Here is a 17,352-nt window from a genome sequence, read left to right on the forward strand (position 1 = left end):
ATACTATGCATAATTTTTTATATTTATTTGTATAACTACTGTTTCATTATTTTCACGTTTTGTGACACATCCCCAGTCTATATGCTTGTTCGTCCTCACTAGAACTGACAGTTGGATGACGTCAAAGTACCGCGAGAGCAATTGAGAAATCATACGGAGGAATTTGCTTTCAAATCGCTCTCGCGAAACTTTGACGTCACCCGCCTGTCGGTTCTTTCTGCGCCCCATTAAGTCAAACAAGCCTTATTTCTGACCAATTAAGATGCATTAATCTCAGCTGTTCGTCTGATTAAAGCGCCACGTCACGAATTCAGCTGGTTTGCTCTGCAGTCATGTGTGTGTTTGTATTTTGGGGGATCTTACTGCTTTTAAAAGGTGAGATTGAAATCTCACATTGATCATCATTGTAATGTTACCCCATATCAGTAACAAACTTTTCCAGTTGTGTCTGTGCATAAGTTGTTTAGTTAACTACATTGGCTAAATGATGTGGTTTTCTGTAGTAACAAATGCATATTTTGAAGAAATTGTCTTATTAAGGCCCATCCTAGTCCTGTCAAAGGAAGAATAAGTAAATGTAGTTTATTTATATCACCCAGTGTAAAAACAAATGTTTACATTGTGACATGTAATGACTGTGTGTGTTCTCCAGCTGAGTGTGTTCTGGCTGCTGTGGGTTCTGAGAAGGTTCCTCTGCACTGCAGGTTCGGTTTGAAACCCTGTAAGGACGGATCTGACTGTGTTCCTTACAGTCATGTATGTGATGGTGAAAATGACTGTCCTGATGGCTCGGATGAAGATGAATGTGATTCATTCTGCAGCATAGGTGTGCTAGACTACTTAATGTCTGGGTGCCATTGGTGCCCTGATCCATATTAGTCCTTATAATCTGTTTGGCCATATAAAGTCCTATGCATTATGTACATTATTTTTTTAATGTTTAATTTTTTTAATAGTAAGAAACAAATAGTTGTAGTCACAAAATATTTGCATGATATCATTAAAGCTTTTCTGAGTTTGTTCTGCATGTATTTTTTTCCAAAGTTGCATTGAATGCCTACGTTTTATCAGTATGTGTTTACCATGGGCCTTCTGTGGCGCTATTGGAATGCTCAAGCAACAGAAAAAGCTTGTTTTAGATCATTGCATCCCAGTTTACTGTTTGTCTTGGGCAGTAATTTGTCTCAATTTATGCTTTGCTTGATTTCCATACTTTAGTTTAAGACATCTCGCCTGCCTTACATTTTAATTCCAGGTCAGTTTCAGTGTGCACATGGTAAGAAGTGTATTGAACAAAAGCAGGTGTGTGATGGAGTGGCTCAATGTCAGGATCGCTCGGATGAAGTCGACTGCCTCAAGCAGGACGAGAGCTGTGATCATCGCTGTGACAATAACCGTTGTATCCCAAAATCCTTTATATGTGATGGAGATAAAGATTGTATGGATGGCAGTGATGAAGATGGCTGTTGTAAGACATTTCTTTAGGTTTAATTGGACTGTTGGTGGATTCTAGCAAAGGTTTGCATTATCAACAGTGTTTTTTTCCTTTTAAGATGATAACCCTTATGATGATGATGATGGTGGAGATGCTGAAAATGACAGAAGCACAGAGGAGAAACCGACAGATGAGTCTGATGGTTTGGAGAAAGACCCTGTAACCAAAACTCCTCTCCGTTGTTCCTACGGTTCGAAGTTGTGTCAAGATGGGATGGACTGTGTTCTTTATAACCACTTGTGTGATGGAGAGATGGACTGTGCGGATGGATCGGACGAGGACGAATGCTTGGACGAGTGTGAATCTGGTGAGGATATGATAGCCTTAGCAACCCCCCGGGCAACCACCCATCCCTAAAACAACTTCAAAAAACTAATATCTCCATCAGTGTTTCTCACATGATAATATTCTTTCTTATCCGTTTCCAGGTCAGTTTCAGTGTGCACATGGTAAGAAGTGTATCGAGCGAAGGCAGGTGTGCGATGGTGTGGCTCAATGTCAGGATCGCTCGGATGAAGTCGACTGCTTCAAGCAGGATGAGAGCTGTGATCATCGCTGTGACAACAACCGATGTATCCCAGAATCCTTTCTCTGCGATGGAGAGAAAGACTGTGCAGATGGCAGCGATGAAGACAGCTGTGGTGTGTTTTCAATTGATGTAACTTTTCGGGGCTGTGACTAGAAACGATATTGAACGTTTCAGTGGCAAACAAACGGCTTTTGTGGCGCAAACCTAACTTTTGGTAGACCTTCTCATTAAATCAACAATAAAAGAGCTACATTGGGCTTTTAATCGAGAAATTAGTAAAAATATATATATATAAGGAAACTTATGCCTCGCTCCTTGATACTATTGTGTAATGCTGATCTCACATATTGAGACTACAAGCTAGCTAAAGCGTATTCGCATCTGAATGAATGACGCAAATATCATGTGCTAATTTCATGCGCAAATGACATGAATTTCACGCACGAATGAAGCAAGTCAACTCAAAATATTCAAGCCTCCAGCTTAACCGCAAATGCACCATAAAGCTACATTCAGACTAGCAGTAGCAAAGCCACGCAATCTCATTGATTTCAAATGGAAGCTTACGGACTTCCGGCGACTGAATGGGGCGTGTCCAGTCGTGCAACAAAGTTGAGAAAAGTTTAACTTTATGCAAATAATGACCAACTTTGGCACTCATTATGACAACCAGATTTAGAAACGCCTCCAAACCACCTTATTGAAAGAGAAGAGTGACACACAGCGAGAAAGTCGCTGCTAGTCTGAATGCAGCTTAAGAGTTTTGTTTAGCTTATTGTGTTGTAAGTCCAGCAGGCGAAAGTAATGAAAACACAAAATTATATGGACTCTAAATGAGCCAAGTGGAATGGATTTAAGAAAACAGTGCTGTAAAAAGTAAACAGACATGTGCGCTAAAGAGAAAAAGTGAGTGGGTCCAATATCATTGGCTTTAAAAATGGTTTCGACACCCATGCACAATAATAAATGTTATAAACAGTGTTTGTTATTCTGCGTCAGGTGTGGAAAGCTGCAGCGCTGCAGAATGGAGATGCAATAGTGGTCAGTGTGTCTCTGTCAGTATGCGATGTGATGGTCATCCAGACTGCAGAGATCATTCGGATGAAGAGAATTGTGCTGAACCTCCACCCTGCAGCACACAACGCCGCTGTCCACACAGTCAAGAGTGTCTGCTGGATGAGTGGATGTGTGATGGAGAAACAGACTGTAAAGATGGCACAGATGAAAAGGTGATTTGAAAAACTTTTTTTTCCCAAAATCGGTGACATCACTTATGAACTTGGAAATTAAAGAGTTAAAATCATGGATTTTTTTATGAAATTTGGTCAGTACTGAAGGTGATTAACAGATGTATTAAAAAAAGTGAAAAAAAATCATGTGATACATTATTAGCTTTACCAAATCTTTCCGATAACGTTCGAAAAAATGAAGAAGGAGGAGTTACTACCGCGGGTGGAGCGAGTACGAGTCATGCAACACTATACAACACTGTTTAACTTATGATTCACTACATGTTCGTTTCATTTATATAATACGCACGCGCCTATTTCCAACATAAGACAGAAGTCATCCATTTAATTTAGTGGGGTTTTTTGGCCACGAACAACCCAAAATGGTAGTAAATTTGCCCACGGTATATTGTTGAGTTTTTGAAAGATTTCAAAGCATTTTCTCAAAATATGTGTCAACATAAGATTTGTCACCAAATATCATTCCATTTGCTGAAACACAGAGAAAGTTGTGGCCAAATTAGGACTCAAAACAACTAAAAAATTGCCTCAAGAACCAATAAAGGGTACTGTTACATTGACAGCTTTTGCACCTTTCTCTGACAAGTAAGCCATTTGTAATAGGCAAGGCAAGTTTTTTATATAGCACATTTCATACACAGAGGTTATTCAAGGTAATAGTTATCTAAATATTGCTTTGTATGAACATTGTTCACTGTGACAAACATCATACACTGTATCAAACTCTGGCCAATGGTTGAACCATAAGTTGACATGTTGGACTGCTTAAAGCTCACGTAACACAGCTGTTTCTGCATTTCTGATGTTAATCTGAAGTACCTATAGAGTAGTATGACATCCTTTATATCTCCGAAGAGTCTTTAGTTTAATCAGATTTATAAAAGAAAGATTAGCTTTACCGTATTTTTACGATAACGTACGAAAAAATGAAGGAGGAGTTACTACCGCGGGTGGAGCGAGTACGAGTCATGCAACACTACAACACTTTTCACTTATGATTCACTACATGTTCGTGTCATTTATATAATATGCACGCGCCTATTTCCAACATAAGACAGAAGTCTTACTTACCCCATGGAACTCGTGACCCGGTTGGGAAAATCCAGCGCATCAAACAATTACGCAAAACTCCGCTGCTACCTCTGATAATAAACTATATCCATTGTTTTCATAAGGCTGACTTTCTTCTCCTCACATCCAAAAACACACTTCTTCTTTCGTGCCATTGTTGAGTTTTGATATAAAACAAAGCTGTCGCATGATGATGTGATGTTTGCAAGTTGTAGCGTCTCCCGCTGATTGACGGGTAGGCGGAGTTTTCTGGGGGAAGTGTCCGTATAAAGTATTGATGCGTATAGAAAACCCCTGAAACGTCAGTTGGACATGTAATCGAAAAAAAACTTTCCGAAACTTGTATGAACCCTGGCGAAGTGCATTCGGCACAGAAATACTCTGTAACACGCCCAAATGCTTTTTTGACACTTTGCCTACGTTTAGCATTTAGGAAACTCTATAACCGTGTTAATAAGTCAGAATGCTTGAAATACCATTGAACCCCCCATTTAAAGGTGCACTGCGTAACTTCTCGAAAGGATCTCTTGGCAGAAATGCAATATAATGTTTTGAGTACCATTACAAAGGTTTTTATTACCTTATCTTAGAGTGAGACGTTTTTAATCTCCATACACCACGGGTCCAAGGAAGTTGACATTTCTCACCACCATGTTTCTACAGTAGCCCTAAACAAACAAAGTGCTCTATAAAAGCACGTTTTGTCACAACGTTGTCTCAGGCTTTGTCCACCTTGTTCTAAAAAAAATCCGTAAACACGAAACCACTGAAACCGACTGAAAGCGGTGTAGTATATATGCCGGACCAGTATGGGGCACTGTAATTCTGCCACAGATATACACTATACACAGAGAAGAAGACTTTGAGCATGCGCATAACCAACGTATGGTGTTGTCCATAATCGCTTGTTGCTCACCACAAGTGCATAGAAGCAATAGATTTTGCTGTAATAAAGCTAGTAGGCTTAGTAGCTTCTGTAGCACGAACACAATCACGTAGTCCGCCGTTATTGTTGTTGCTGTTACTTGTGACGCTTCCGACACGTGATGTGATGACGTTTTCGCTTCACAAAATATATGGATTGGCAGTACACACGAAACCGCAAGGGTGTCGATTTCAGATTTATCCACTTCAGGACCCGGTTTCAAAAAATAACGGTTTCAGTCTCCCAAAACGCTGGATTCGTGTGGATGAAACGCCAATACGATAACAAATTTATACGTATACAGTGATACGCGTCTCCGTGTGGACAGCCCCTCAGACGATGACGTGTTTGTCCTGTGGAAGCTACCGTGGCTTCTCTATGCGTTTTGATAAGGAGGGGTGAGCTGTGGACTCAGCCGTTGGTTGCAATTCACAACCTCACAGCTAGATGCCGCTAAAATCTACACACGGCACCTTTAAACTAATTTTTTGAAACTCCAGTGTAGGGAAATTAATCTCTCTGTACATTAATCAGCTGGTTGTGTTTATTTTGAGACAGAACTGTAAGGATTCGCCAGTACAGTGTGGAGATTTCCAGTGGTCCTGCTCCTCTAAGACTCGGTGTATACCACAGGACTGGCGATGTGACGGATCTGAAGACTGCAAGGATGGAAGTGATGAGTCTGACTGTAAGTCTAAACTGAATTAAAAACACACTCAGAAGTTTTCTTCCCAAACTTGAAAAGCAGTGATTACCGGTACATAATTGCCGGGACATTTGATATGCAAAGTCATAATTTTTTCTCATTTTTTAAATTGTATTATTTTTATGTATTTTAATAATTTGGTAGTACTGTCTTTTTTGTAAAAGTTGAAAATCCCAATTAGTCTGTTACTGTCAAACTCTATTAACAAGGTATAGTAACAGTGTTGACAGTCATGTATGTGTTTAAGAGAGGGTGTGTTTGTCAGTTCTGTTACATACTGTCAACACTGTTACTCTACCTCATGCGGTCTGTTTGAACAGGTCCACCTGTGTCCTGTCCTCCTCATCTGTTTCGGTGTGGAAGTTCTGAATGTGTGGATTCGTCTCAGCTTTGTAATGGAGTTAAAAACTGTCTGGACGGTTCGGATGAGGGCGGATCCTGTATGACGGAAAAATGTTCAGATAAGTTCAAGTGTGCACATGATTGTCATGTCACACCCACAGGCCCGGTACGGATGATATTGCACTCTATATTTAAAGGGCACATATTATGCAAAATCCACTTTTACATGATGTTTGGACATAAATGTGTTGGCAGTGTGTGAAAAAAATCCATCCTCTTTTTTTAATCCCCATTAAACCAAAGCAGTCTCATTAGACATACTGTATTGATTCTCTTGTTAAAGGAATAGTCTACTAATTTTCAATATTAAAATGTTATTACCTTAACTAAGAATTGTTGATACATCCCTCTGTCATCTGTGTGTGTGCACGTGGGCGCTGGGGCGCGCTGTGACGCTTCGATGGCATTTGACTTGGCCCCATTCATTCAATGGTACCAATCGGAGATGGAGTTGGAAGTGACCGGGCACATCGGCGTTTTTCCTATTTGGGACGAGTGGTTGTACGAGCAAGTTTGGTGGTACAAAATAAAACGTAGCGCTTTAAGGATTTAAAAGAGGAACTATATTTTATGGCGTAATAGCACTTTTGGGAGTACTTCGACTCGCCTGAAAAGTCCGCTCCCCTTCTCACTCTCATAATGGGAGAGGGAGGGTGTTACTTGCGCCGAGTCGAAGTACTCCCAAAAGTGCTATTACGCCATAAAATATAGTTCCTCTTTTAAATCCGCTTAGAAAAGCGCTACGTTTTATTTTGTACCACCAAACTTGCTCGTATAACTACTCGTCTTAAATAGGAAAAACGTTGATGTGTTTGGTCACTTCTAACTTTATCTCTAAATGGTACCATTGAATGAATGGGGCTAAGCTAAATGCTATCGAAGCATCACAGCGCGCTCCAGCGCTTACGTGCACGCACACAGATGATAGAGGGATGTATCAACAATTCTTAGTTAAGGTAATAACATATTTTAATATTGAAAATGAGTAGACTATTCCTTTAATGTGGCGTCACACTGATAAAGCCCCGCCCCCAGCCCCTGACTGACTGGTAACTTTTACCCAAAAGCTTTTCTTATTGTGTTTGATAGCACGTTGTATCCATTTGATCCATATCCATATTATTCCCTGTGTAGTGTAGGATAATATCATAAAATTCTAGACTTTTTAAGCACATATGCGAAACTGTTCGCTTTAAATGCTTATATCTTCTGTATGCGAATGTTGATTCATACCGAAATGCTTTTTTTTGCATAGTTGTGTTTCACACATGAAAACGTCTCGGGTTACGTATGTAATTGTTGTTCCCTGAGAAGGGAACGAGGCGCTGCGTCTCCATCTTTGCCATACTTCCTGCGTCCCTGTAACGCTGTCTTTGGCAATATTTCAGATAGCGATATACTTCCTGACTCCCACGTCACCCTGTCTTTGTCGTTAAGCTTTAACATTGGTTGAATTTGATAAACACATTCAGATGCACTTACCACTGGGAGGCCCCCAAAGTGTCACCGCAGTGACGCAGCGCGAGTTCCCTCGAAAGGGAACTGTAATGTATCTTAAAAGGTAACACGATGTAACCTTGCTCTTACTTGAAATGTGTCCTTGAATTTGAGGGTATTGGACGTGGAAAGTCCTTGAAAGGTCCTTGAATTTGAAGTTAACTAAGGTGTGGGAACCCTGTTAAACATCAGACACATTCTAGGCACACAAGACTTATATTACATTTTGTAAAAATAGGCATAATATGTGCTAATATAATATATAGTTTAAGCACACTGATTTAATTTTTCTGCCTGTTTTCTGTATCATAGCAATGTTGGTGTAGGATCGGCTATAAGCCTGTAGATGGCGCCCTGTCGTGTGTTGATGTCGATGAATGTGCGAGCAATCCAGCCGCTTGTTCACACTACTGTAACAACACTGAAGGCTCATTCAAGTGCTCTTGTAGTCAGGGTTACGTTCTCGAACCTGACGGTCGTAGCTGTAAAATCACAGGTATCTACATTCGTAATGGATAATATAGGTAATGTAATGTCATTGGATACGTATTAATTTCAAACCATGTTTTAGGTGAGCCATACCTTCTGGCTTCGGTGCAGTCTGAGGTCTTCCTGCTGGGTCTGAGGAGCTCCAGTCTGAATGTTCTTCTGTCCTCCGAGAAGCGGTTTGTCGTCTCGCTCGACTTCGACTGGGGGAACCAAAGAGTCTACTGGACCAACCTCAACACCGACAGTATCAAATGGATGTCGCTGGATCAGAAGAGCAGAGGAACCATCGTTAAAGGTACAGAGAAGGATGGACGATCATCAAGGGGTGCGTGAAAAGTGCTTTGGTGGCAAACTGTTGACGACTTCTTTGTAAAGGTATGAATGCAGACACCCTGGCAGTGGATTGGGTGGCCAGAAACCTTTACTGGGCTGATGGTGTAAACAGCCAGATAAACGCCGTGGCATTGGACACCAATGCCACCAGAAGCTTTGATCGCGTGGTGGTGATTCTGGATCGAGATCTTGGCCAGCTTCGGTCTCTAGCTCTGCTCCCTCAGAAAGGGTTCGAGTTATGATTTTTTTTCGTTACATCATCTATTAAAGCTGTGTGTTATGTGATGATTTCAGATCATATTTTGTCTTTCTCTTTTCAGTCTGATGTTCTGGTCAGAAACAGGGGATGAGGCTCAGATCGAATGTGCTGGAATGGATGGATCAGATAGACGAGTGTTGATCAAACGCTCTCTTCGATGGCCGGTGAGTTTGACTGTGGATTCCCTGCGTAACAGAATCTACTGGACGGATGAGAAACTCAAATGCATTGGATCAGCCAGTCTGGATGGAAGAGATATTAAGGTAGAGGTTTTTAGTTAAGATAATTTATTCAAATGAGATTAAAAGGAAGACTTTGATCCACGTGATCAATTTACTGTTAACTTTATATATTCAATGAACCCAAGATGGGGGTCTTTCAAAAACCAGCATCTTTTCATAATGTTGATGGTGATGTTTTATTTCTAGCTTCTGCAGCTGATGGAGACGCCCAGTCCATTCTCTGTGTCTGTATTTAATGACATGATGTACTGGTCTGATACCAAAAGAGGAACCATACAGAGTGCTCACAAAACCAGTGGCAAAAAGCACCAAGTCCTGCTTAAGCGGCCTGGGCAGCCGTTTGGTTTAAAAGCAAGTATTTCTGATCTCTGTGGTCATTTCAATCATGGGGAACACGATGCATAATTAAAGTGAAATGGGTCTTGATTCTGTGGTGCAGGTCATTCACGCGCTGTTACAGGTGAGCGTTTCAAACCCCTGTCTGACCAAACGCTGCTCTCATCTGTGCGTGTTGGCACCCGAGCAGATGAGCGCCTGTAAATGTCCGTCTCCACTCCTTCTGGAAGAAGATGGACTCACGTGCTCAAAACCCAAAGACTCGTCCTTCATACTGTTTCTATCTCCCTCTGCGATCACACAGGTAGACAGGTCATGACATTACTTCCTGTTTTACCTGTCGTTTACCTTCTAGTAATGCTGTTTCTCTGTCCGTTTCTGTATCTAAGGTCTTTGTGCAGAACAGACCCAGCAGTACAGACCTTCAGAAGTGGCCTGAACATCGCCAGTTTCACCTCCTATCCAGGCTCAGGCCAACAGCGTTTGATTTATTGTTGCGAGACCTTACCTTGTACGTGTCCGATGCTAATGCCGTTGAGCTGTTTAAAATGAAAGACACCGCACTGGTGCCACGTGGAAAACGTCTTCAGCTATATAAAGACTCGATCAGTGCGTTTGCAGTGGACTGGATCACATTAAATCTGTACTGGAGCAGCACAAGGCTGCCGGGCCTGCAGGTCACTTCACTGGGCGCCGATCTCACCAGCGTGTTAATTCATGACGCCGTCACTGGGATCGAATCGATCACGTTGCACCCGCCAAGCGGACGGCTCTGCTTTTTAAACAAACACAAGGATGGTGGAGTGAATACGGTAGAGTGCGCATACATGAATGGACAGAACAGAAGTGTGGTGTGGAGTAAATCACTAAAGCCAACTTCACTCCTGCTAACTGATGATGGGATTAAACTCTACTGGGCTGACACTGGTATTTATTTATTTTCTTAAATGTGTGCATTTTTATACATTGTAAATGATGGTTTATAATGTGCACAATGTACCACTATGATGATCTTTCTCTAGGTCTTGGTGTAATTGCTTCAGTTGGCATTGATGGTTCGGGATACAAGGAAATAAAAACAGGAGGAGGATTAACAGCATTTGGCTTGGTTAACAAAGTCCCTGTTTGGGTTACTAAAAGAGGTAAAATCTGCTCATATCACGTTTTTATATTTTGTTAGTCCAATGCTGTCTGCCATAATTTTTACAGCACACTTAAGATAATTTATGGCTGTCAAACGATTAATCGTGATTAACTGCATACAAAGTAAAAGTTTGTGTTTGCGTAATTCATGTGTGTGTAATTATATGTGTATGTATATGTGTGTTTGTGTGTGTAAGAACATTAATTTATACATAAATTTGTCGCAATACAATAAAATACAAGTTTGTGTTTGAGCAAAATTAAGATAATTTAGGGCTGTCAAGCGATTAATCGTAATCAGTGTTGGGGGTAACGCATTACAAGTAACGTGCATTACGTAATAACATTACTTTTCTGAAGGAACGGGTAAAGTAACTCATTACGTTATAAATGTACACATTAATATTTGAGTTACTTTTTTAAAATAAAGTAATACAAGTTAATTTTTAGTTTAATGAATAAGATGTTAAAAAAAAAATTGTGAATTAAACTGAACGTAGTCACATAGTTTTACGCGCACTATGCGTGCGTGTTTGAGCGGGAACAGTTTGACTCATTCATAAAAAACGCCTGCAAGTCCTGAAAAAGATCAAGCCTCAGCCAAGTAACGCAAAAGTAACGTGAAAAAGGTAATACGCAAAAGTAACGCAAAAAAGGTAATGCGCAAAAGTAACGCGAAAAAGGCAATGCTGAAAAGTAACGCGGAAAAGGCAGTGCGCAAAAGTAACGCGGAAAAGGCAGTGCGCAAAAGTAACGCGGAAAAGGCAGTGCGCAAAAGTAACGCGGAAAAGGCAGTGCGCAAAAGTAACGCCAAAAAGGCAGTGCGCAAAAGTAACGCGAAAAAGGCAGTGCGCAAAAGTAACGCGAAAAAGGCAATGGGCAAAAGTAACGCGAAAAAGGCAATGGGCAAAAGTAACGCGAAAAAGGCAATGCGCAAAAGTAACGCGAAAAAGGCAATGCGCAAAAGTAACGCGAAAAAGGCAATGCGCAAAAGTAACGCGAAAAAGGCAATGCGCAAAAGTAACGCGAAAAAGGCAATGCGCAAAAGTAACGCGAAAAAGGCAATGCGCAAAAGTAACGCGAAAAAGGCAATGCGCAAAAGTAACGCGAAAAAGGCAATGCGCAAAAGCAACGCGAAAAAGGCAATGGGCAAAAGCAACGCGAAAAAGGCAATGCGCAAAAGTAACGCGAAAAAGGCAATGCGCAAAAGTAACGCGAAAAAGGCAATGCGCAAAAGTAACGCGAAAAAGGCAATGCGCAAAAGTATTACTTTTCATGAAAAATAACTAAGTAACGCAAATCGTTTTGGAGTAATATAATATTATAATGCATTACTTTTAAAAGTAACTTTCCCCAACACTGATCGTGATTAAATTATTTATTAAACAACTATATTTTAATGTTTGTGTATTTGTGTGTATATATAAATACATAATAGTTACACACAGTACACACACATTTATTATGCACATATATACTAACATAAACTTGTATTTTAGTATTATTTTATGTGATTAATCGCGATTAATCGTTTGACTGCTCTAATTTTAATTAATTGCAAACATTTGTTGACTACATTAAAAATAATTATTTTTTGGATCTGTAACAGTTAACCCTTTATTTAAAGCTGTTTGCATGCGCACATGTTAGCAAATGCCTCATGTGACACTGTATAGAGCTCCTTCAAAGTATAATCAGTCTTTATCGATTGATGATTGGATGTTTTAACTGGAAGGTGGGACTTCCGTCGCCAGAGTGGCCATATTATGTGTTGCATTGTCCTTTAGTTATAGTAATAGGAGTCTTCAGTCTTGTTATAATCAATATCTTCGGTAATACTTGTGTCATTTTGTTTTTAGATGATTCTAGTAAGTGCTGGTTCAGTGATGAACAGGAGACCAGTAAGCTGTGGTTTGAAGTGAAAACTGAGATAGCCGCTCTGAAAGCACTGACCAAATTGATCCAAAAAGGTGAAGAAGAAACACATTCACCTTATCACAAACTATGAGATTTATTTAACTAACCACACTATTATAGTTTACTGGATAGAAACAGTTTCTAGCAACCGTCCCGTCCATTACAGGCAAACTAAATTAAAGCTTCACCTTGATGTTTCAGACACCAATCTCTGTTCAAATGGTAATGGAGGATGCAGTCACATCTGTCTAGCGTTTCCAGGAGGAATGTCTTGTCATTGCGGCCACGGCCACCGTCTGGTTAATGGTACAGACTGTGTCCTGGAACCTCGATGTCCTGAAGGCACCAAACCTTGCTTGAGTAAAGACATCTGTCTACCGCTGAATCAGTTCTGCAACGGAGTCGCCGAATGTCCGGATCATTCTGATGAGAACTGTGAGGAACTGAAGCATCGTCCCAATATTTTGAATCCAGTTTTTACTTTAATATATTCAGAAACTTGCAAAAATCTCAAATAGGAGTGATGTCAAGATGCATAATTTAATGGAATATTCCTATTTGTCATAAAATGTCATTTTTTTTGTAGGATTCCCCTTTCACTTCAGTTTCAAATTGAGCATTCCAGGTTTTCACCAACCGTTGATTAAGTGTTAAAAACATTACTAATTCTTCTGTTTTAACTTTTCAGGTCTCCAAGATAAGAAGGTTGGACTCCTTCCTAAATCGTTTCGTCCAGGCCTGAGTGAAGACATAATACCGGAGAACGTGGATGCAGAGACGTGCGACGTTAAACTTTGTAACGGGAACGGAAAATGTGTGAGCCGGGATGGCGCGACGGTGTGTGTTTGTGATGCGGGTTATAGTGGAGTACGATGTCAGGATCTGTTGGGTGGTCTTGCACAGGGACCGGTTGTGTACGGTGCAATCGGGCTGTGTGTTGCTGTAGTCGTACTGGGTGTTACCATTGGGATCATTCAGAAGAAAAGGACCAGAAATCGAAGGTGCGCTGTTATTTGTATTTCACTGTTGTTGATGCATTAAAGTCTAGTCCTTTATTACATTTGAAAAATGTGTTTAGGGAAGGATCACAGGCAGTGGTCGAGCAGGAAACGTGCTTGAAGGAACTACAAGGAAGATCAGAGGTGACTTCAGGAAAACGCAGTGGGAAAGAGACCGAATTCTCAGAGGTATGAAATCAAGTCAAGTCATATTTATTCATATTTCTCTTTTTTTACAGTGTTTTATTGCTTTTAAAGAAAGAAAGAAAGAAAGGAGAAGAAAAATAAAAAATCAGGAGAAAACTGAGAAAATATTAAATATATAAAAATGTATAGTAGTGTTGCAAATTTTATTGGTGTTATAAATGGATTTTAATCATAAGCTGCATTATCCTTCAAATTGCACCAATTGAAATATCGAATTGAAAATGCGTCCAATGGAAACACAGCAATTTCGCATAAATGCAGATATATTGCAAAATAGTTTTTAAACTCTGAGGAGGTGCATTTTACAGGCAATTTGAAAAAAGTTTCGTAGGCCTACATTTTTTTTCTCGCGCATTTACAGGTCACCTGACCTGCGTAAAAGTCACAAAATGGTGTGGTGTGTTTAATTGGAGGGCAAGACAAAAGAGGTGTGTACGACTTTGTGATGTCAAAAAACATTAAAAGCATGACATCAAAATACAGCGAGAGCATTTCGAGACACTCTCGAACAAACGTTGCATAACATTGGTTAAAGGAAAAAAAATTCGACGTTTTTTTAAATAACGCTAAAGTTTTGCGCAAATCTTTAATGAAAACGCAGCTGTTTTTAACCAAGTGTTGGGCCAAAAAGGGACAAACCTATATTGGGTTTGTCCATATTTGAGTCAACTATGGGTTAAAACAACTCAGTGTAATGCACAATATTCTTCGTGAAATTTTTATCTATTGATTCATGTTCACAGACTTTTTCATGTCACTCAGGCTGATAATTTGACCTGGCGTGTTTAACATGGTAACATTCAATAAGGCTTCTGTTTACATAGAAAATGTTGGGTTATTTTCAACCCAACGATAGTTTTAAAAATGCATAACAAAGGAGAAAACAATACAGTGTCTGTGAGGCCGAATGGCAGATGAAAACAATGGTGCAGGCACGAAAGATGCTTCTTACTAAGGCTATGTCCACACGAAGCCGGTGCATCCCCTATCCAATCTTTTTTTTTCTTGCTCAAAAAAAAAAATCCGTACACACGAAACCACTGAAACCGACTGAAGCGGTGTAGTATATATGCCGGACCAGTTTGGGGCGCTGTAATTCTGCCACAGATATACACTATACACGGAGAAGAAGACTTTGAGCATGCGCATAACCAACGTATGGTGTTGTCCATTATCGATTGTTGGTCACCACAATTGCATAGAAGCAATAGATTTTGCTGTAATAAAGCTAGTAGGCTTTAGTAGCTTCTGTAGCACGAACACAATCACGTAGTCCACCGTTATTGTTGCTGCTGTTACGTGTGACGCTTCCGACACGTGATGTGATGACGTTTTCGCTTCACAAAATATACGGATTGGCTGTACAGACGAAACCGCAAGGGTGTCGGTTTCAGATTTATCCACTTTAGGACCCGGTTTCAAAAAATAGCGGATTCAGTCTCCCAAAACGCCGGATCCGTGTGGATGTAACGCCAATACGATAACAAATTTATACGTATGCAGTGATACGCGTCTCCGTGTGGACAGCCCCTGAAATGCATTGCATTGAAAGTCATGCCAAGTAACACAAAGAGGGAAATCGTGTCCATGAACACGAATCAATAGATGTAAATTTAAGTAAAATTGCAGTGAGTCACCGTAGCAATATTTTACATATAAATACATTTTCTGTTTGTCTTTCAGGAGAATGTAACATCTGTGGATTAGCTTCACCATCCTGGCTGCATCATCTTGGTCTCTATGAAATAAAATCATTGCATTTTGAAAACGTACATTCACAGTCACTGTTAACTCTGTCTGTAATCTCTGAATTTCAAATGTTAAGACTTTTTTCAGTCATTTATAAAGTCTTTCTTTTTCAAGTCTAGAGGCAAAATTGCTAAAAGATTACATTTCCAGTAAGATTGTGCTGCTGTCATTAATATTTTCTCACATCTCATCATTTATGAACTGAATTGAACTGTGTTCCTGTTAAAATGATTAAAGTACATTTTTAAGAAACATTGTGAAGTGATCCTCTTGCACACAATGGTTTGGCAAGGACATAAATGGGCCGTTAGCTTGAAAACCAGATCAGTATGAAGGTCCTATATCCACAGTTTGTGGTATTACGATGTTTAAATCAGACCCAGTTTCACAGACAGGGTTTAAGCTAGGAAAAAGCATTAAATTAATACCTTTTATGTGACTTTACTGGTGTGCATCTTGAACCAAAACAATGATTTATTTTAAGATGTGTATTTAAGATTATAGCCTTAACCCATATGGGTGGTTTAGGTCTTAGTTTAATTAGGTAATATAACTAGTTTTAACAAACATACCTTACTGAAAACCAAGGCTTTGAAACCAGTTCAAGGAACGAAAACAAAAAACAGAAACTTTTTTTTGCAAGGAACCGAAACGAAACCAGAAACTTTCACAAAATACATGTTCCGGAACAGAAACGTTTATTTAAAGCAACACTATGTAGTTTTTCGACCTTTAAATAATGTCTCTAAAATTATTTCAGTGATAGAGCAACTTTTAACTGGACAAATTGTACCGTTGCTGCAACCTGAGCAGCCTCCTAGCTGCTACAAGCACACTCTGAAAGTGGCGGTGGAGGGTAGGAAACACAGCCCGCCCCGCCCCTCCCTCTGCCTGCAGAAGAGTCTGATACCAGGCACTGTTGCGCTTTTCAACCACATGGGGGAGCTGTAAGTCATTTTTACATGGAAACTACATAGTGTTGCTTTAAAGTAATGGTAACCAGTTAAATACAGTTATTTTTTCCCGTTCTTTGACAAGATTTCTGTGCAATATGACTTTGTGAAGTTTACTTCTGGTTGTCGTTGACTCATCTGATAAATGAGAAGCTTGCCACCAGCAAGTAGCCTACTTAAGCCCAAGTCTCAAATAAGAGGTAAATATTTTAGGCTACCAAGTATCTCAAGATGTTTTTTTATACTAATTGGTGGTGTAACGGATCGCAGATGATCCGTGATCCGTACAGATCACGACCCACAGTTCGGCTAGCATGCGATTTGCAGATTAATACGCAAATTTAAATAGCGTGAAAGTTGATCATTTGCACGTGTTTCAAAGGCTTGCAAATGTTAACACTTAAGCGATTTTAAACAATTTAATCACATAGTGAGCAATTTTCTGTACGCAAAGACACATACACTGTAAAAAAAATCTGTAGAAATTACAATGTTATTGCAGCTGGGTTGCCGGTAAATTACCATAGATTTAAATTTATGTTATTTACTGGCAAGAGTTTGTTCAAAGTTGAATACATTTTAAATATTAACAAGTCTTTATCTTTACAGAATAAAACTATACAATAACAGCCTCATGCAAAGCATTCTGGGAACCAGAAATCATCATCAAATTTTTTCTGTTTTTTGCTTCAGATTTTATTTCCCAGAATGTTTTGCTTGATGCTGTTTTTCTAGTTTTATTCTGTAAAGACAAAGACTTGTAAATGTTTAATGTTCATTTAACTTTGAACAAAATGTTGCCAGTAATAACATAAATTTAAATCTACGGTAAGTTACCGGCAACACAGCTG

General features: G+C 39.7%; 1 protein-coding gene across 1 annotated transcript; it reads left to right on the top strand.

Annotated features, from left to right (window-relative positions):
- Positions 1-238: 238 nt before the first annotated feature.
- lrp13 (low-density lipoprotein receptor related-protein 13) lies at positions 239-15,800 on the top strand. The gene is made up of 21 exons (XM_073861179.1): positions 239-375; positions 653-826; positions 1,256-1,468; positions 1,554-1,802; positions 1,924-2,136; positions 3,024-3,253; positions 5,829-5,958; positions 6,297-6,484; positions 8,188-8,371; positions 8,447-8,659; positions 8,740-8,926; positions 9,018-9,219; positions 9,385-9,549; positions 9,638-9,838; positions 9,924-10,461; positions 10,557-10,676; positions 12,537-12,647; positions 12,796-13,029; positions 13,283-13,595; positions 13,673-13,781; positions 15,483-15,800. The coding sequence occupies exons 1-21, from the start codon at positions 333-335 to the stop codon at positions 15,504-15,506; spliced, it is 4,041 nt and encodes a 1,346-aa protein (XP_073717280.1). The 5' UTR covers positions 239-332; the 3' UTR covers positions 15,507-15,800.
- Positions 15,801-17,352: the final 1,552 nt, after the last annotated feature.

This window comes from Misgurnus anguillicaudatus, chromosome 22, assembly GCF_027580225.2.
Source record: "Misgurnus anguillicaudatus chromosome 22, ASM2758022v2, whole genome shotgun sequence".
Classification (NCBI taxonomy): domain Eukaryota; kingdom Metazoa; phylum Chordata; class Actinopteri; order Cypriniformes; family Cobitidae; genus Misgurnus; species Misgurnus anguillicaudatus.